The sequence below is a fragment of the Xiphophorus hellerii genome, chromosome 16 (assembly GCF_003331165.1).
Source record: "Xiphophorus hellerii strain 12219 chromosome 16, Xiphophorus_hellerii-4.1, whole genome shotgun sequence".
Classification (NCBI taxonomy): domain Eukaryota; kingdom Metazoa; phylum Chordata; class Actinopteri; order Cyprinodontiformes; family Poeciliidae; genus Xiphophorus; species Xiphophorus hellerii.
The window spans coordinates 6614601-6636594 of record NC_045687.1 but is presented as its reverse complement, the minus strand read 5'-3'; the positions used below and the strand labels follow the sequence as shown (position 1 = coordinate 6636594).

The window sequence follows — 21994 nt, the reverse complement described above, 5'->3', positions numbered from 1 at the left end:
CATTTAGAAATGAGAAATCAGCATTTTTAATTAGAAAAAAATTAAAATAAGTCTTGCTAGTCATAATTCTGACAGTGTATTTTGTTGACAATATGCATATTGCAAACAGTTTTACATCTCATTTTATTCAGTTCTAACCTGAAGCACCCACATGTGGGATATTTATGCAAGAAAAAATTATTTTGATTCAAATTACTCGAGTTCTTAAATTGTTTTTAGTAAGCAGGTTGTGGTAAACCAAACAAGTAAATATTTTGAATCAAGTTAAAATCAGAATTGATCCCAGGTCAATTTACTAAACTGGGGGTTTTAAAACAATTAATGGGGGTGGGGGATGTTAGGGCAACGATGGAATCAGCATAACCTGAGCTTTGCTGCCATCTACTGTCTTAAATCACCATCAACAATGACAAACCTAAAATAAAAACACAAGTCTTAATAATATAGGTATATATTTATTCATACATACATATTTCTTTATATTGGTTAATTATAAAAAAGAAAGAAAAAAGGAAAAGATTTACAGTAAATATATGAACTACAGTCACTTCCAAAACTCCTGTTTTGTTTTTTAAATTTCTCAGGTGTCAAATCTTCTGCCTCCGACACGGACACTGTTGATTCAGCTTCTTCTGCCTTTCTCCTTAACCTGACTCCAGTGTTTAGGACAAAACGTGCATTAGACAAACAGAACCGGAGCGTGATGGCTCCAACTTAAATGTAAACCAGGGGATATAGAGCGCCGATATAAAGATAAGAGTTTGATACTGCTCTGGAAAATAAGTTCAATGTAGTGTTTCTCTTTTTTTTTTTTTTTGAAGCATCAAATGACGTATCCTTTAATACACATGAAACGTTCAGGAGCAGGTTGAAAGCACGTCGCTATTAGCTGCACTGGTGAACTTGAGGACAAGCAGGTATTACATCCCAGATAAAAATCTTGTCTTCTGGAGCAGAGTCAGTCACCTTTCCCAAACGTTTCCCACTCCTCTCTTTATAAATACTCTCGTAAAGCCCCTTCCAAGAAATAAAAAATAAAAATTACACTGAATAAAATCATAATTTTGGATTTGGCAAATGCCAATTTGTTGCAACGCACATTAAATTTTTGACAAATATCCTTATTTATCGCTTTGCTTGAAGCATTTGGGCAGAGAACATTGAGTAAAGGATTTCTTCTTCTCAAAACAAGGCAAATAAAGAATGCTTGTGGGTGGAAATGAGAATCATTCTGCCTCAATAAGATCCTTCTCCTCGATTAAAACATTCAGCAATAATAGCCATTAAACTCAACTTCTATGTAGTTTTAAAAAAAAAAAACCGTACAATTGCACTGATGCCAACACTTCCCACGGACAAACGCTACACATTTAGTAACAAACTTAATGAAAACAAACTCCATCAGATCAAAACCGGGATTGGAAATTGGGCTTAAACTCATTCCGCAGAGACGGGACTCATGGCTTCAAACACAACGGAGACAGAATCCAAACCACAGCAAAACAAAGAGAGTGAAAGACTCAGAGGAAATTACAGCCAGGAGGGGAAAAAAAACAAAACATTTATATAAAGAGAAAGAATGAAGCAGGTGTGAGAGCAGGACAGGGCGAATCATAAGAAAAGGCTTCAATACTTCAAAGGGCCACGGAGCTGAAGTCCTTTAGAAGCTCCGCCGCTGCAGGTCTCAGATTCAGTCAGCTTTCTCTTGGAGCGGCTTCAATGTCGCTCGTCCCGGACGGCCGGAGGAATCCCTGCAAGGCCTCTGAGGAGCTGAGGCTCTCGACCCCTACCGCTACCTTAGTCCTCCAGGCGAAAGAAAAAGCAACTCAGTGAACTCAAACTAACTGAAAGAAGACAATCTAGGATTGTTTTTTTTTAAGTTGGCTTTATCTTTCCATTGTCCTTCAGCTTGAATTCCTGTAGTGATGTTGGGTCTTATTTTTACACTTCTTCTCAGGGGGGGGGGGGGGGGGGGGTAAAAAAAGAAAAGTTTATTGTCAACATAAGCTGTAACAGGCCAGCAAATCAGAGAGATCTGGCTTAAACTCCCCAGCAGATCAGTGTGTAAACGAGCATGCTCCAACTTTGCTGGAGCTTCCTCCGATGGGTGGATGTTTCCACCCACAACTTACGTCACTGTCCTGTTGCTGCTTCTTAGCTGGCTTCGACTCGCAGTCCTATATATTTACACTTTTTTTTTTATTAAAAAAAAAGGACGAGGAGGAGTTACATGCAACATTTGGCATCTTCTTAAGTCCAGACTTGTGAGTCTGAGTTCTAGAAAAATATTTCGACTTTTGTTTCTATTCTCTTCAGTGTCTTGAAGCGCCTGATTGTAACGGAGAGAGGTGAGAGGACAATGGCTGTGAGCGCCAGCGTGTGTTAGTAAAATGTCTGATCATTGTTTCTCTTTTTCATTGTAAGTGCAAATGGCTGCTGATATTCTTAAAAGGAACAAAAATAATTGCTCTCTGCTGCTGTGTGTGTTTGTCGGAGGTGTTGGCAGTTTTTCAGCTACGTCACTGCTGCTTTTATTTTGAAATAATCAGTAAACGGTGGTCTTACTCAAGTGCAGTTCCTGTTTAGAAGCAGCTTTTGAGTGACCTTCGAAACCAGGGGGAAAAAACTGGGAGGAGGGGATCTTTGTGAAAAATCCTCAGTTTTACTTGGGGGGGGGGGAAGAAAATTTTCCATACTTCATTTGATTGAAAGGAAAATCTTGTAGTGAATAACCGCTGTGTTAATACACAGCGGTTATTCACACAGCCCCTCTTAAAAATACTGATGTGCCCACCGATGTTCGTGTTAACCGTGTATGATTTGGGACTCAAAACCGTTTCTAGAGAAGTTCATCTAGAATCTTGAATCCCGCTTGGTTCTCCGTCGTTCTCTGGAGCTCCGAAAAGAAGAAAGCAGAGCGGGCACACCAGCATGAAATTTTCTGTATCCTTTTTCTTTAGAAGATGAGACGGTGTGGCATTGGGTTGGGGGGAGGAACACGCCGAGTAGAGAGGTTGCAGGAGGAGAGGGGGTGCTTGTCTTTGCATCATAGCAGGATGCAGCAGCGGCAGAACCTCTGACGGCTGCCCCCGACGGAGGGGGGCGGAGTGACAGGAGCGAAGTACGCGTGCACTTTGATGTTAGGCAGATGAGTCTGAGGGGAAGGAAGAAAAATGGGAAATTTGTTAACGCCTCAGAAAAAAATTGGAGCATCACTTGAGTCAGTCTTCCACTGGCAACAAACTCCTGTATTCCAGCGTAGTCCCGCTATGATTGATTTGCATCTAAATCAAGCGGGCAGGCCTGAGATCAAACGATGACGAGCCCAGCTTGCGATTACCAGCTTCGTGTGGGTGGTGCAGTGACTCAGAAATCAAAATTCAGTTTGGAAAAACATTAAACAAACTCTCTGTCCTCTGATTACCTTCCATGTTTAAAACTTTGCTGGTGGGGAACGACTGCAACAAGTCTGCTGCTCCAAATATGGAGCCTCGCTGTATGGACCTGAATCACATGAATCACTAGTGTGCAAGCAGCATGTTAGTGTTGGAGCTAGTTCCCACTGCTTTATGCAGACACATGATGAAAAGAACAAACATTAAGACTTCGGAGTCTAATTTATGATTAAAACAAAAACAAGACCTTTCAATGCATTACTGAAGCCGTTCAAAATTATCAAGATAAATTCATGTCTGAAATGATCTTTTCTTAGGAGCTGCTTTCCTATAAATATCTAGATCCAGGCAGAGAGGAATATGTTTATATTCATCACGTTTCAACTAAATTTCAATGCATTTCATTGAGATTTTATTCGATACAGCAAGACAAAGTAGTTCATAAATAAATTGCAGGGTTTTTTCAATGTCAAAAATAAAGAGTCTGGTGTGGATTTGTATTCAGGCCACTTTACTGAGGCACCCTTAAACAAAAACACTGCAACCATTTGCATTTCAATGCTTCAAATCTTTGCAGACACAACATGGGTAAAACTCCTGGACTATGGACTAACTCCTAAACTATGTTTTACTATTTAGCGCATGCTCTCACTTCCGCCAATGAGCTACTGACTGATACCCAGTGCTATAAGCAGCTAAGGAGGGAGACGGTGACAGAAAGAAAAAAGGACTCCCAAGAAAGAGACAAAAAAGTTTAAAGTGTGGGATCACTTTAAACTAAATAGAAAACACACGCACGTCCTCAAAACTTCCACTACTACAAACATCACCTGTCAGTTTGTAGCTGACAGGTGATGATTTTGATCCCTTCGCAAAATACTAACTTTTATACTAACACCAAATCTAGCATAAAGTACACTTTGGCTAAAATTAAATGTTCTTGCTGATCAATACAGAAGACAATTAGGGTCACTGAAAAAAAAAAAGAACTTTGATTGAAGTCAGAATTTTTTAGAAAAGAGTCAGAATTCTTTTTCTTTTTTTTTCTCCATAGGTTCTATTCCTCTTCCATAGATCAAGAAGAGTAATGATATGAAAGAAAAGGGGCACAAAGCTCCACATCAACTCAAACACCAGTAAGGTGAGTATGGGCTGGTATTACTAAAAATAAACTGGCTGGAAATATTCAGGTTCAAGACAAGACAAAAAAGAAAACCTCCAGAGCCTACTGCCAGTTTTAGAAAACACTTTCTTCAACCAGTGGTACAAGAAGAAGTCCGCATCTTTCAAAAAGAGAATGATTTTTATGCAGGACATTTTTTTATTTTTTTTTGCATGGTTAGCCAATAGAGGCATTGAAGATGACAAACTTATGAAATGGCCACTTTCCTCACCTGACCTGAACTCAACCGAGAACTCATGGAAGTTTTTTTTAACATATTTCCAGTGAAGTAAAACAGTCCACCTCTCTGAACAATGTCTGGGAGGCTGTAGTTGCTGCTGCGCAGAAAGTTGATCGTTTACAGATCAAGAAACTGACAGACTCCATGAAAAGACATTTTGTCACTTATTGAAAAGAACGGTGGCCATAACAGTTACTCGGTTGTTTTTTTTAATGTTAGAGGCATTTCTTGGAAAGTTTTGGGTTGTTTGTAATTCATACTTAAATAATAAAGTGAACATAATAATTCCGCATAAGCAATAATTGTGCACATAGAAAGCACATGTGAGATTTTGGCTTTGTTTGGAGAATATCTCAGGTTTATGCTTGAGGTTTATAAACATTATAGGTTGACCAAAAGCGCTGTTTGTGATTAATAAAAATAATCCTCAAAAATAAGAATTGCTCAATAATTGTGTGTACTGTAATGTCTGTGTTCATAAAGTGAAAAAGGTGGAAAAGTTCAAGAGGTGTGGATGCTTTGTCAAGGCACTGAAGTCAAGTTTGTCTTACAAAAAAAGGTCACAATAAAACAATTTTTTTTGCTATTTATAAGCAGAAACCCTGGGCAGCAAAACATTTATATTCTACTAGAGAAGCAAAAAACAATTTGAACAGAGAATTCCCTCCCATCACATACTGTATGTGCACACTGTAATATAAATCAATTTCACACTATAAGTGACATACGTTGCCTTGAGAAAATGAATGTTTTCAGAACGTTATGTTTGTGAATCATCAGCCAACACAACTTACCCGTAGTCTTTTAATGCCTGCGCGGGTAATCTGCTGGCAGTCATAAAGCTCGATGCGATCCAGACTGTGGCAGCTTTTCAGGTGCTCCAGAGAGGCGTCTGTGATGAGGGGGCAGTTGTCCAGCTCGATCACCTCCAGGCGGTCGTGAGCGCAGGGGCCGCTGCCGAGGTGTCTGATGCCGTCGTCTGTTATCAGCTCACAGTGAGACAGGCTCTGAGGGAACACAGGGGAGCCACAGGTTAGTCAAAAAGAACGAAAGATGTGATTTCAAATGTAACGGGAACAAAAACATGCAGGAGAGGAGAGCACAGACTCACCAGGACTTGAAGACGAGGACAGTGAATGGACAACTGGATCAACGTTACATCTGTGATCTGGTGTGGAAAAAAAATATATAAATCTTGCTGTTTAAATTATACGTCACAATGTCTACATTATCAATACTTTAAATATTTGTATGTACCTGTACACATTCTTCTAAATCCATCTTCTCAAGTTCATGGCAATTCTAAAAAAAAAAAATAAAACATTGAAATGAATCTGACATACTTTATAGTTATCAATTTTAAGGTGAAGTCAGTTTAAGTTTAAATTTTCAAAATAGAAAATCTTGCTGGCGTGCATTCAGAAGGCAAACACCACAACTCACCCTTGCTAATGGAGTAAAGCCAGCATCTGTAAGCTGAGAGCAGCGAGCCACTTCTAATATTCTGGGAGAATGAACAGAAATTAAGCAATAATTTGATAGAGATATGTGAGTGTTTAATTGATAAGTTTCCAATAAAGCTGGGAATGTAGATGTACCTGAGACGCAGGCAGTTCTGTCCCAGGGCGTGCAAGAAGGCGTCTGTAATGTTGGCACAACCCGACACACACAGAGACTGCAGGCGGTGGCAACCTCGACAAATAGTGATGAGGCCATCATCTGTGATCTGCTGCTCATTTGAGAAAGAAGAAAAAAAAACAACTTTTGAATTCTCATTTAATTTTACACTCTGCTGTGTTTCCAAGTGGTGAAGAGTAAAATCTGTCTACGCCCATAAACTCAGCTTAGGACAGCATTTACTTTGTTTCTGCATTTTTTTTTTATTTATTTTGCAGAAGTCAGATTAAAAAATAAAGGCTGAAGTGTTTAAACAGAATAATAAATAAAAGTCAACAGAACTTTTAGAAATATGGGGGGAAAAAACAACAACAAAAAAAACATCTGCACTTTCTTAAGACAAGTGTATTCAAAAGTTGAATACATTGAATTTTTGGAATGAAATGTCATTATTTGCATTATGATTTCTGGTCTATTTAACACCATAAATAAAAAGCAGATGTACAACTAGAGGGGTTCAACTTAAAATTGGCTAAGCAACACATTTTCATTGTTACACATTTCATTTAAATTCCCATTAATACTTTGTAGATGTGCTTTTATGTTTCAAGATTTTTCTATATGAATATTCTATATGATTCTTCATAATTTCCTTAATATCTTTGATCTGTATTTTAATTTTACAAAATAAGCCAAACTAACGCTAAACATTAAAATTAGACTGAATCATTGCACACAGAGACCAGAGATGGATATTTTAGCACATTTATTTGAAATAAGCTGCCCTTTATACACTGGGGACCAAAGGCTATAAGTGGTCACATAATGCATGGAACAAAAGTGTCATCAGGCAGCTGCTGGAGCATATGACAGTCAGTTCAAACAGAGAGATGCTCACCAGAAACAGAGGATATCTTATGCAAGCTTTACTAAACATTACTCGCATTGTTTCAGCTTGACATTAGACATATTTTGAAGGCTTTTATGAGGAGGGCTAATGTTAAGAACACGGTGCAGAATAAAAGTGTGTGACAGTTATTGTGACAGGCCTATTTTTAATATTCGAAAGTTGACCAAAACAAAAACTGACAAGTATCCAGGCATCTATGAAAGTTGAACTTGCCTTTTGCACTGAAAGATTAAGCAGTCTAACCTCACATCTAATCCTAATTATGAACTCAAATGACATTAATAAGTACATAACACACTGGGTACCTCACTCTCACCCAAACACTTTGAATACATCCAAGTTCTCTTGCTTGAGTTGTGACCTTTACTTAGGAAAGATGCCTTTGCATACCACAGTAAAACTCTTTCAGACCTTAAGAATTATAAATGATTGGAAAGAATTTTGGAGGAAGCAAAAGAAGGACTTTTACAGCAAACGTGACAGAGAGTTGTACCTGGATGAAGATTTACAAGTTACTCTTAAGTTACAGAAGAGAAAGAAATCCTCCCTGAATAAAGGGACTACTGCTTTGATCACTTTGCTTCTTCTGAGCACCAGACCGGTACTGCAAGTAATTCAGTGACAACAAACATTAAATACCTTGAGATAATGAGCTTATTCATTTAACGACACTAAACAAAGCAATTTCCCCTAAGGGCAATTGAGCAGTTCCCAACTTCACAGCAGTATTTGCACAGCAAAGAACACAAAGTGCTAAACTACTTGTTCCATAAGCCGTTAAGGAATGTCTTCAGTGAATAAGATCAGCTTGTTGTAGCATCGGTGCGGCATTTCTTTAAAACACTAACTATTAAGTTACAACAACCTAATCTTCCTTGCATTTCAGTACAAACTTCATGCCTTTGTTATTGCACTTACCGAGCATGTCTGCAGGTTGAGAGTAACCAGCTCTGGACAGTGTGCTCCGATATGCTTCAAAGCCTCATCTTCAAGCTACGGGAAGAAAGTAACAATGTTTAGATGTTCAGCCATTAAATGACGTTAATTTGTTTTTACAAAACCCATTGAATCCAGTCCTTCATCTAATTTGTTTGACATCAAAGTGATATGCGACACCTTGAACCGTCTCTGAACGCAAGGTTGTTGACTGTTAATAAAATGGCTGCATACAACATTCTGCTGCTGCAAATAGTAACCTGAGTCTCTTTTACCTGAAAACATCCTCCGCTCATTCCGTTTGCTTATTTTAATTAGAAAACAATACAAGGAACTGGTATTACACTCAACAGTACCTGTGTGCAGCCCTTTAAGAAGAGCCCTTTGAGTCCGGGACAGGAGCGCACCAGAGCTTGTATGCCATCCTTTGTGACCTGATCACACCAGGAAATGTTCAGCTGCTCCAGCAAAGGGCAACCTTCACTAAAGGACGGACAAAGGTGTGAGATGAGGTGTTGCAAATGGAAGTCAATGACAGCAGCAACAGAGGATAAAATTCCAGAACACATTAGAGAAATTTATTTATTTTTTCTCTTGAAAAAAGTTTCTCTTTCAAATAAAATATTCCATCTGGGTAAAATTGTCCAAAACTCTCAAGAAGGTTTCTTTAGACCTTCTGTGTTAAGGTCTAAAGAAACTATACTTAAACCTTTGAACTACAATCCTCACATTCATTTGACACAACAACACTTCATTACCAAAGAAACTAAGTAACAATAAAGCATAGTGGAGGCACCATCATGTTGAGGGGCTGCTTTTCTTTAGAGGACAATTATGTGTTTTAAGGGGATAATTATGAATAATATATAAACCGTCTGTTTGTTCAGATGCTAAACCTTCAGATGTTAGCTGAAAGATAAAATATGATTAATTTATGCCATCACAATGAGTCCAAGCATACAACAAACAATGAATAAAATGAAAGTCCAGGAAAGGCCCAACTAGAGTTCAGATCTAAATCTGACAGCAAATCAGTGTGTTATCACAATACGATTCATCTGGAGAACTTTTCCTTGATAGCGAGATCAAATAAGTAAAGAACTGGGATGGTGATAAAACACCTAAAGTTGAAACTGAATCAAAAGGTGCATCAAACAAAGTAATAAGACGGGTAAATACACCTTTTTTGCTATTTTTATTCACCCCATAACATATTAATTTGTTATATAGTTAAGTTTTTTAGCATATAGGTTACATTAAAAGGTGAGTAAAGATTCTAGGTAATTTACCACAGTACATCACAAAGGCTTAACATTTTAAGAGGGGTGTGTGTCACTGTACATTTTGACCCAGAACTGATGCAACATACCTGAGAGCTTTAAGAGACAGGTTGGTGATTGAGGTACAGGAGGCGAGGTCCAGGTGCTTTAACTTTGGACAGAACTTACTGAGACTATTGCACGTGCTGCAGAGACAGAATTTTTTTTTTACATTTTCAAAAAAGTAAGTGTGATACAGCACTACTCCCTGAGCTAAAAACAAACCTGTCAGTAATCTTGGTGCAGCCATTCAAGCTAAGTAGCTCAATATTTCTGCAGTTCTGTGCAAAAGTCCTGCAGAGACAAATCGATTTAATAGCAGTAAAAACAGTACGGATTCTTCCTGTGCAATGTTTAGATTGAAGTGAGTATTTGATTAGCTTAGGTTTCTGGCAAACTCACCTCAAGGCAGTGTCACCAACACCCAGGCAACCCCTTAAGCTCAATTTTCTAAGGAAGCCCCCACATCGCTTTGAAATGTTCTCCACCACTCGACCCTGCAACAAAACACAAAAACTCCATCACATATGGTCACTTCTGTTACTTATTTTATCTCCTCAGTTATATCTTAAGTGGTATAACCAGTAAAGTAGGAACCAACTTAGGATTTTCTCACCTCAATGTCCCTCTGAAAATCAAAGAGGTCGATTCGCTGCCAGTTGCTGCCGTCCAAGGCCAGGACATTCCAGGACTGAGGAAACAGACGCAGACATTTTTAAGAGTCAACATCACTTCTACGCCTGCCGACTACTTACACAAGCAGAAAACATGCAGATATGGTAATGGTGAACACAGACTCACCCGTGAGACCTGGGCACATCGACAGAGTGTCACCACATCCAGAAAGGAAAAGATTCTGGAAGACAGACAGGGACGATTTAAAAGACTCTGGTCCCCGTGGCTGGAAGATGCTTCTTTAGGCTGCAGTCATGGCCAGCGTTTTGGCAGTGACAAATGTTGGCTTTAGCTAATTTTGTTGCTTCAGTTTTTAATTATGTTGGGAAATTATATTTTGCAGAGTGATTACATACATATCAATTCATTGGAAGACCTAATCTTCACTATATTTTGTCAGCAAACTTTATTATAACAAAGTCACATGAAAAGTATATACAAATCCCTAAAAACTTTAAAGTGACATAGTGAAATGTCTAATACTAGCAAAACATTTCAATGGCTTCCTAGAGCAGGGTCTGCAACCTTTACAATCCAAAGAGCTATTTTTGTCCTGAGTCCACACAAATAAAATTGGTTTAGAGTCACAAATATTACATGACCTTTTCAAAAACTGAAATAAAAAAAAAAGAGAGAAAGACAACTTATCATTTTTGACAAATATCTATGACAGGAAATCTGTTGTCATATTTAAACAACTAATCTATTCTTATTTTTAGGTTTAAAAATGAAGAAAACATTTTTATTAAGGATAATGGCAACATTTGCTTATATGGGATGTTATATGGTATTTTCAGAGTTTCCCATTCTCCTATCAAGAAAAATAGATTAAAGTAAAAATAACTAATTATTCTACAATAATTTCTATTGTAGAAATTAAATAAAATGATTCAATATAAAAACTGAAAACTAGAGTTTGTTTTATATCTATTTCTAAAACTTCAACTGTTAACTTATCATTTTTATTCAAAGTTTTTAAAAGCCGTTGAGGCTCCAGAGCCGCAGGTTGCAGAAACCTGTCCTAGAGCGTCCAGTAAGCACCAGGATCAATTTCTCAAAATGTCTGTTTGACAAATCGGTGTCAGCACAGTAGGGATGGACATTTGTGGTATCATTTGTTACAGTAATACATTTATTATGATGATGATAATAATCCAATGTATCACTTGGATTCATAGCGATAAATGTCAAGTAATGATGTTTAAAAACTACATTGTCAGAAACTATAATTTTTTTCCCCATTTATCCACTGCTGGTTTCATGAGAGCATAAACAGATCTGAATAAATTTCGAAATATTATTGGATGCAGATTCTGTATGGAGTGATTAAAATATAATAAATAAGAGTTCTTTTTTGCAACTGGTGTCCTGAACAAAGCAACAATTTTAGGAAAAACAGCAAAGTCACCACATCCATCCAAGAAAACCATTAAGGATAGTAGAAGATTGATCCAGTGTTACTTTCAATTATGAATCCTATTGATTGTTAAAAACATGTTGAAAAATCCTTTATCAGAAAAAGAAACAGGAAGGACTGAGTTGTGAACGATCACTTTATAATTCACATGTAGGGTTGCTTCTCATCCAAGCCACTAAACACAACAGTTGTTTCGCTGCCAATAACTGTTTGACTGTCTGATGATTTTAGGTTGCCCTCAGGTCAATGCTGCAGCTGCTTGCATCCACAGCACCAGGCAGAGAATAAACCAGCCAACATCACTGACTGTAAGCAGAGTAGCTGTTTACTCTCTCTGTGGGAAAGCTTCATTTTCTTAAAAGCAACACAAAGACACTAAAAGGATCCAAGTTAAATATCTACAGGATCTTGCAATGCAGCTAAAAGCATATTGGGGTCGAAGTAGGGAAACAGCAAGTCGCAGCACCATCTGCCAACTTCAGAAATTGCAGCTCTGCACCTGGCCAAGCAGTCGCAGTGCAGCGAGATTGTCTGGCATGGACCAGGGTTGAGTTATGGTGTTCATTTTCTGTTTACTAAGGGATTTGAGGTTGGGTTTTTTTTGTCTGAAATCAATTTAAATGTTTTATAGCCACAGCATCTGTTTTTAATTACACTTATAGCATTCGGGGAGCAGAGCAAGTTGGGTATTAAAAGGGAAAATGGGTGGTTGGGCCAGTGAGCATACATGATATGATTGCAAAATGCACAGCGTGCGGATGTGTTTGTGAATGTGGTGCTTAAAGGTTACAGAAAGGAAAAGGTGAGGCATTAGTAGCATTGGCTTAATTTTGCTGATTCAAAGCGAGGCCATGAAGTATGAAGTAGTTTACGTCTCAGTCCCCCCAAATCTTACAAAACCTGCAGATACGCTGACTCAAAGGTTCTGAAATGTCACTCACCGTAGCAACAGCTCCTTGGGCAACTTCTTATTGATGACTGCCTCGTCACTATTCGTGAACATCTGAAACAAAAAGAGAGGATTTCAGTGTTGCCGGCTTGTCTCAAAGTGACTTTGTCCCTAAAAAAAGAAGTCCACTACACTGATGTGTAAATTCATTGGCAGAAGTTGATCTAGAGGAAATATTTAGTAATTGAGGGCAGAAAGCAGGATGGAAATTTGGGATTCTCTAAGAAAATCAGCAGGAGCGGACTTTGTCTTGCAGACAAGCCTGTGACGGCCTTTGCTTTCATGTTATCACTTTTGGTGCACAGTATCTCAATTCTTCTGTTTACACTAAAGAATTTGCACATCAGCAAGTTCTATGAGTTCACCCCAGAATCAGCCAGCTTGCATCTTTCACGGCTCTTTTCCTGCAACCGTCTAATGGATTTCCAAACAAATAATCGCATGCTGAGAAACCACAAATAAAACCCCTTTAATTCGAGCACACAAACGGTCTTCGCATGCAGAGACTGTAAATTAACATTATAGATGCAATTACAAACCCACTGTCTCAAAAATAAAGGGTACCCTATTGATTTGTGGAAGAAAGTCAGGCCTGCGCTAGATTGCAGAATGGAAGACTGATGTTTGGGAGCACCCACAGATGAAGCAATCCTTACTCCCAGCTCAGGCTTGGGGAGGAATAAATCCAAACCAAAGTGCCAGTGGTAAGGGGGTGTCACTCAGGGCTTTCCTTGGACATTAAATTAAGGCATTTTCTTAGCGCTCATCTACCATTTTGTCAGTTAAACAAATCAGCCAGCCAACAATTAAAACTAAATTAAAAGTTTATTTACCGCCTTTAAACAATAGCAATAATTTACGACACCCAACAGTGGGCTGCTTTTATTATGGGCGTCCCAAACCACACAACAGGTTTGGACATTGTGGGACTTCAACCCATTCATCTGCAGAAATAATAAAAACAAACTGAGATGTCTGCCAGTTGAAATTAATGCCTGGACCTTTAGAGAGCCAGTGGGCCTTTGGGTCAAAGCCTTTCTATGTCTCTCTGATAAACACAAACTCTGCATACACACACACAGCTGTCTACACAAGCAGCTGCCTGCCAGCACAGACGTGTAAAATTTTGAGGGAAAAGGAAGAGACAGACATTCGCTGTTTAGATTTGGGGCAAACTGGCTGCAAGAGCTCGCTTTTCCAGAGTACTTCTTTTTTGGCCAAATAGTCCAGAGCCATTTCCAGGGAGGCAGATGTGCATGTTTGTTTACCAGGCATACACTGTCTCCTTTTGTAATCTAACATAAAATGAATCTAATGCTGCATGAATGCAAGCATTATGCTGTCTCCACTGGTCAACTATAATCTGTAAAGCAAGTCTGAGAGAAAGCTTGAAAAGCTCCAATGTCCAGTTAAGGAACCCAGTGAAGCACAGTGAAATATCTTTGAAATTTTTCAGGAAATGCCATGGAACCATAATTAGACATTATATTGTACTATTCATTTGCTGAAAATGGCTCAAACAGAAAAATTTGTAATACATGTTTAACATTTGTGGCTTAATAAAGTAATTTAAGTTTAGGAATCTATGTGGACAAGACACACAAACCAAACTGCCTCTGTGGTTTAATACAGAAATTATTTCCTGCACAACACTGTTGTAGCTAAATTAGGAATCAAAATATAATAATTTGCAAAGCCTTGAGCTCATTTCTATACATTAGTCTTAAATGTATTGGAAAAGTCCGATTTTCCTGTAATTTTGAAAAATGCTGAGCAATATTTATTTGGACTTTTTGCAGCAATGCATTTCTTTTTCAGTCATTTTTAATTCAAATTCTTGTACTTGGGCATCTTCAGAAGACTCAGCTTTATGACTCCTTTATAGGGAAGCATGCTCCCTTTAACTCACTTAACACAAACCAATTAGTGCCCAGTTACCATAGTAGTTTGTGTGTCATCCTAACTCAAGAGATAACCCTGTAATGAGCCTATGCCTTGGTCAGTATGATATTCTGACGGTTTAACATTACTGGGTAAAAAAATACCACAGCTAAATGTCACTTACATTTGAAACAGAAACAAAAGAGTGACAAGTATTTAAATTGCAGCTAAAATAATATACCCACACCATTATTTGTTATAAAGTTATCAATATGTATTGTTATGACACATGCACTTTAGAAAATGTATAACGCTACTGTTGAGTTCAGTGGTAGGACAAGTGTCTATTATGCAGAATATTATAAATTATTACTGCTCAGCTCTAATTACACTGCAAGTAAAGGAAGCTTGTACTGGTGGGTAATTGGTCTATATGCTCACGTAGCCAACCTGAGCAGTCGACTATTTGGCAGATTTGTCAATTGTACCTTGACAACTGTAGTTTTAAAACACTTCCTTCTTGAAATCCTGCCTGGCATTGAATCGCAACAGGTGGAGGAAGGTCTGTGCAACTTTACTCAAAGCTCCATACAGCCCCAGTTACCATAGTAGTTTGTGTATCATCTGTTTTGGGGGGGAGAAAATCAGAGAACTGTGGCATTAAAAACACCATAACCACTAACATGTTCTGATACCTGTAACTCGCCCATAACTAGTTGACCCAATTTTGATTTATAAACTATTTGCAATCATCCCGGCAATAACAAACCAGTTTGTCCTAAAGCTTCCACTAACCCCAAAACAAAAATAAATACACAGATAGAAAGACAAAACTCTTAAAATGAAAAATGATTATTGGAGGGGTTTTGTCTAAAATCCTGGCAGCAAGTTGATAGATCAACAGAATGAGGACCACATTTTAGTTGCCATGTCAATTCTTTGATAACCTCCCCAACCGTATAGAGATTCTGCAGTTGCTTTAAAAGGCACACTCCACACCATGGAGAATTACATTAATTCATTTTTTCAACTAATTTAGAAGTTATTAATGAATAAGCTGCAAGCCCAAAATGCAGGAATAAAGTACATTTCTAAATGAAAGAATATTGAGAAAAGACATAATATATCTTGCGCTCATACTGTAAGAGTATTTGAATTTCTTCATATTTATATTTCATGGCATAATTTTGGAAGCATTTGACCTGCACTGATTTTTCTAATTAAATTTATGACTCATTTTAATTCTACGTTAAAACGAGTCCCTTTTTTTGGTACTTTTACCTAAAACTGAAGCCTCAGTGTTGAAGGCCAAGACTGGAAGTACAGCTTAGGTTGTTGTCGTTATGAGCCAGCACACAAAGGGTATGTTGATGATGTGAATTTAGGTGGACTTCCTTTGAGATATTTCAAAGTAAAAGTCGAGAAAACTCTACATTTTTTAACAAGGCACCTTACATTATAATTTGAAGATTTACCCTTAACTATTAGAAGGTGCTTGAAGACATCTAGTTAACACATAAAGTCTCTTTAAGAAGCTTATTATTAAAAGGTTAATTGATTAAAGGTTACCCAACTATTTTGGCATTATTCTGTTCCCTTGTAGTTTTCCAAGTATGACTTATAGCTGTCCGCTGCAAGACACACAAGTAACTTTCTATATATTCCTCTGCCTTTATTTTAAAAATGTGGCTAGATGACTCCAACAAATAGTATCTACCATTTTGGATTGCTCGAAAAGCATAATTTGTCAAATTTTACTTAAGCCAAAAGGCAATATAGGGATCACAATTTAAAAAAATGCAGAGAGGATGACTTTTAAAAAAAACTTTAATCCTCAAAAACAATAATCTTCTTACTTTTCATCTCAACAATTCCAGACTTAACCAATTTAAAAACAAACGGATAGGCATTGGTTTAAGTACAAAAAAGTTATACTATGGTTTGTGTATGAGGGCAGAATAGAGTGTGAAAATAGAGCCGGGGTCTTTCTCCGTGGCGTCTGCTTGTTCTCCCGGGTCATGCATGGGTTTTCTTCGGGTACTCCAACTTCCTCCCACAGGCCAAAAACATCAAAGTTAGCTTTATTAGTATTGCTAAATTGTCCTTAGGTAATTTAGGGACAGTGACTTATACAGCTTGTGTTTCCCCTCTTGCTCTACTCCCACTGAAAACCATGAAAATGACAAGGGGCATGTATGCAATGGATGAATAGGTTTATGTTCATTTTGGTAAATTAACATGTACTCATTTTGCAATCAATTTGAAAACAAAAAACAAAACAAAAAAACAACAAAAGTCCAGAAAGGGTTAGAGAAGTAAATCTGTAAAAAAAAAAAGATTGTCCGGCGTATCCTCTTCAAACTTTGCTTCACAAAAGTACTTTTATAATGAAGGCCTGCACAAACCATTTCCGGTTTCCTCCTCTCCGAATTCCAGTTAGCTTTAGCAGATTGGCCGCAGCTGTCGGGCCAGAAGGTAAAACGGCCTGAGTCTTCTGAGTAGTCAGTCAGCTGTTGCGCCGTTAAAAATAAATAAAACCACACACAAATCCCATGCTAGCTGGGGATTAAACAACATCAACTGTTCAGGCTACACCGGTCAATGTCACCGGTGAGATATGTGGTATAGTTTCGAATCTCTCCCACATATTCAGCAAACAAAGTTTCTGGGTATACTTCCGATTACTTTCTGCACCTATATCCAAGTGGCCATCCTGCTTTCCACGCAGGTTATATTGAGGCAGTTTGTAGTCATTTGTTTGTATTTGAGGGTAGCAGTCACAGAAGAGGCCCCCCTTTCGCGACCACAGTTGTACACAAATATCGGGTTGGCCCAAACAAAAGCGATACATTACAGTGTTACATGTTTATAAAGAGAAAAAGCTGCCTAAAAAGACAACAAAAAACTAATTTCCAGACTAAAAGTACGTAAGTTGTGCTTCGGCGTGCTCCCTGGCCTCGCTGTCTTTGTTTTGACTGCGCAAATGTAAAAGAAGTGAACATTTTAAGCACCAAGTTTAGCCTTTAGCAGAGAAAGAAATACGAGGTTGGACGGAAAAACGACGTTCTGTGCCCACAGCCAGATGACACGCCAGGCCTCGGCTGTATGTTGTCCGAACAAAAACAACAGTGTTTTGACCTAATCCTAAACACCGACTGCGGAAGCTGCAACGACGTTTTAAAATAATTACATCGACAGCCATTGTTCGGAACCGCATGCTAATGCTTCCAACAGCTCGGTCGTGTCTGTGTCGCCGACTGTCAGTCAACATGCGAGGTTAACTCACCTCAAACCGGCTCCGTGAAACACCGTTTACCTCCTTCCCCATGTCGGACGCTGGTTACCGACTCAATGAGCTCGGCGTAGGCGCTGCGGAATAGAAATACGGGCCCGATCCACGATTATCATGTCCTCTCCCGTTGTTCCCGGGGTTGCGATGTTGTTGCTTTACGGCCTGTAACACAAACGACAAGTCCTCTTGTTTTCTGGTTGAAAAAAATAGGGTTTAGTGGCAGCAGCCAGCCAATAAACCACTTCTCCCTCTTATCTACTCGCCCTCTCCTCCTCCCCCCCGTGCAGCTTTATATCCATCCACACAATAGCCCAACAGGCATGGGAGCCTAAAACTGAGCTTTACACCTCTCAGAAAAACTAAACATAATCCTGTTGCTTCAAGTCACGTATTTCCCACGCAGAAAAATGACTACTTGGATTACTTACTTGTTCACTGGAGCTTGAAGTAAAGATATCAATGCGGGGTGTCAACCTTTCAACGCGCACACGTAGCACAAATACCTGACCCGACAGGCTTCATGAACTCATAGAAACGGTCACAAATGTCAAATCCTCACCAAACTAAACAATTTCATAACACAAATTACAGATAAAATGCATTATCGTATAATATAAAACTCCCTCATTTTCCCACGCACAATTAATAAACAGTCGACGATAAGATTGACATCTTGAATTTCTGTTTATGGCGTAACAGAGAGACGAACAGGGCATTTAAATTGTTTTGTATGCATCTGACTCAGCTGGCCATTTAAATACCACAGTCTATCATATATACACACATTACGACTTTTGTTATTACAGTAAGAATCGCCACTTCCTCGTTTCCTTTAACCACACCCACAAGACCATCGGAGCCAATCAGCATCCAGAATGGCTGTTCGTCATGCTATATACTTGGGAACACATGCTTGACAACAGGTCAGTGTCATCTAACGCTTTTTATCCCCATATTACGATTTCCAATTTAAAATGGCACTGCATCAACTTTTTATGATATCGAGCCGTTCATTTTCGTAGTATAATTTTTTTCTATTTTTGTTTTGCTAACTTAAAAAAAGATCTTGCATGACAATCACAGGCAAATATGAATGTGTGGGTAAACCTTTCAATCAAATGACTAATCTAAAATGTCACATACAAATGAAAAGGTTGCAATTCTGTTCCAGTTATTAAGTTGTTGTTTTTTTGTTTTTTTATAGTTATTTTACTAAAAAGCAAACATAAAAGGTGTACACAGAAAGTCAATCTCAATGTTTCTTTGGAGGATATTTTGTGTTCTACACAAAATGGTGGAACCGGATGCAGAATGCATTTATCGGTGAAAAACTGATTTTATTTATTTAATAGTGAATTTTTGTTTCATAATAATAACTCTTTGGTAATCTACATTTTTTTTACTTTTGACAAAAAGAAGAAATCTAAAGGACTAAAGAAATCAATGAAGTCCTCTGAAGGATGTTGTGGTGTATGGAAGTTATTTAAAAAAAAAATTTAGTTCTTGCTTATCATGAGGTAAAGCTTTGTGAATAGAATTACAGCCCAAACAAATTTGATTTTAGTGAAGTTTGAAAATTGTGAAGTCAAAGCTCACCGAGCAGTGTCACTCGGAACTAAAACTTGTCTTAAATGTTTTGGTGTATTTTTTCAGTAGCAACTATGTGAATGGTGAAATCAAACAAGTGGGACAGATAATGTTGCAAAATAACATTACCTTAATGACCTTCCATGGACAAGCTTCCGTTTTTTTTTTCAAAATTCAAAATAAAGTAAGAACGTGAACATATGTTCTGATAAACCAAAATTTAACTTTTGTGACATTTTTCAAAAAGCATGTATAGCACAAACAACAACACTACACGTCATCATAGCACACCATGTCCACGGACAAACAGGGTGGTGGACACATCATGTTCTGATACGTTTCTTCTAAGATAATACAATTTCTGTCAAAAAATGCTCTGGTGTGTGATCTTGTTTCATTTTACTGAGCTACAAAATGCTTTGCTCAATGTATGTTGTTTTTGTGCTAGATAAATAAATTGGCATTGATAATAATATTGTCTTAAATGAAGACAGATTTGACATTTTAGGGAGTTCAGGAATATATCTAAATCAATGAAAGGATTATTTAGATTTAGGTCAGATAGAATTATCAAAATTATTTCTATTTGCTTAATGGCAGAAAACCTAGCGAGAACTCTTTATATATATATACAGTACAGACCAAAGGTTTGGACACACCTTTTTATTCAATGAGTTTCCTTTATTTTCATGACTATTGACATTGTAGATTCACACTGAAGGCATCAAAACTATGAATAACACATGTGGAAATATGCACTAAACAAAAAAGTGTAAAACAACTGAAAATACCCCTTATATTCTAGTTTCTTCAAAGTAGCAACCTTTTGCTGTGATTACTGCTTTGCACACACTCTGCATTTTCTTGATGAGCTTCAAGAGGTAGTCACCTGACATGGTTTTCACTTCATAGGTGTGCCCTGTCAGGTTAATAAGTGGGATTTCTTGCCTTATAAATAGTCATGAAAATAAAGAAAACCCATTGAATTAGAAGGTGTGTCCAAACTTTTGGTCTGTACTATATATATATATAGCGTCTTTCTTTGAATGCAGAAGTTTACATACAGGTCAACTTTTGGGTTTACTTCCATAAACTCCTGACAGCTAAATTGACACATTTGAATTAATTGGTGTCATATATGTGGATGTATTTTAGGCCACATCTGAAGGACACTGCTTTTTGGTGTGACACAACGGGAAAATCAAAAGAAGTCAGCCAAGACATCAGGAAGAGAATTGTGGAGCTGCACAAGATTAATCCTTGGGAACAATTTCCAGATGCTTGAAAGTGCTGTATTCATTTGTTCATACAATTATATGTACGTATAAACATATACTGCTCAGGAAGGAGGCGGTACTGTGTTCCAAAGATGAATGCATTTTTGTTCAAAATACATAGATTAATCCTAGAAACAAAGACAAAAACCTTGTGAAGATGCTGGCTAAATCTGGTAAAAAAAATGTTATTATCCAAAGTGAAATGTGTTCTGTAGATGAGCTGAAAGACCTTTCAGTGAGGAAGAAGGCTTTATTGCAAAAGAAACATAAAAGTCCAGGTTGTAGTTTGCAAATGCAAAAATATCTAAAACCCACAAACAAATACACTCTCATATATATATAAATACATATATGTACTGTACTTTGCCATAATTGGACCTGCTGCTACTTCTTTGGATGGTTGAGTGCCTTTAGTTTAGTTAATTTAGTTGTATATATTGTTATTATTATTATTGTGTGTTTGCTTATTTTTACTGTATATATTTGACCTTTTGCACGGGAGCTGCAATGGAAATTTCGTTGAATTCTGTTCAATGACAATAAATGCTATCTATCTATATTGCTAATATTTTAATCCCTGGCATCATGCTTTCAGCCAGAAGCTGAAAATCAACACTTTAATCAGAAATGAATAAATAATGTTACATTTCTTCAGTATTGTTAAGATTTCTTTGAAACGGGTTTGTAAAAAAAAGTGTTCTAAAAACAATAACGTTTTTATTGTATGAAGAAACTCTGAAATGTAATGATGTTAGTAGGTGTCAAATTAAACCCACAAGAAAAGTACGATATGAGGACTGCTTAGTTTTTAGGAATCAAAACGTGGTAATTTTACATTAACTGACGTTATTAAAAACAGTTGTTGAGCAACTTGTCACCTTTCTCGTTCCGGTCGCGCCATCGCGAGAGCAGTGGGCGGCCTTTTTCTTGCGATAGGCTGTCGAGATTGACAGCACCCCCTCTTCCGGTTAATTCGCTGGTGCGCAGAAGTTGCTAGTCACAGGAGCCACAATGGCGATTGTAGTCTCCTTCAGATAGGGCTGTGGATGATACAAAATCCACCGGCATCGCCCTAAATATAGGCCTGGTTGATTTCCAGAGCCATTAATAATAAACAGGAACATCTACTACACACGAAAATACTATAATTTCTAATCAATATTGAATCTATAGGGGATAAAACTTACATTAAAGGGAACATGTAAACAGCACCAACCGGGTCAAGTTTTCATTTTGTTGGAGAAACGAGCGTCTTTTACTCAAGGCGTCTGCTTGTTTCTGAAAGCTAAGACCGTTATTCTGTGGAATAATAATACGTTTTCTTAACTTGGCACCG

General features: G+C 37.8%; 1 protein-coding gene across 1 annotated transcript; it reads right to left on the bottom strand.

The window, feature by feature from the left end:
• Positions 1-435: 435 nt before the first annotated feature.
• On the bottom strand, positions 436-18587 carry fbxl20 (F-box and leucine-rich repeat protein 20). Its single transcript, XM_032587509.1, has 16 exons — positions 18223-18587; positions 17789-17956; positions 12614-12675; positions 10382-10436; positions 10197-10271; positions 9983-10077; positions 9806-9874; positions 9631-9726; positions 8618-8744; positions 8244-8318; positions 6397-6527; positions 6242-6302; positions 6056-6100; positions 5910-5966; positions 5593-5805; positions 436-3154 (listed from the first exon to the last, which is right to left on the bottom strand). The coding sequence occupies exons 2-16, from the start codon at positions 17828-17830 to the stop codon at positions 3047-3049; spliced, it is 1311 nt and encodes a 436-aa protein (XP_032443400.1). The 5' UTR covers positions 17831-17956; positions 18223-18587; the 3' UTR covers positions 436-3046.
• Positions 18588-21994: the final 3407 nt, after the last annotated feature.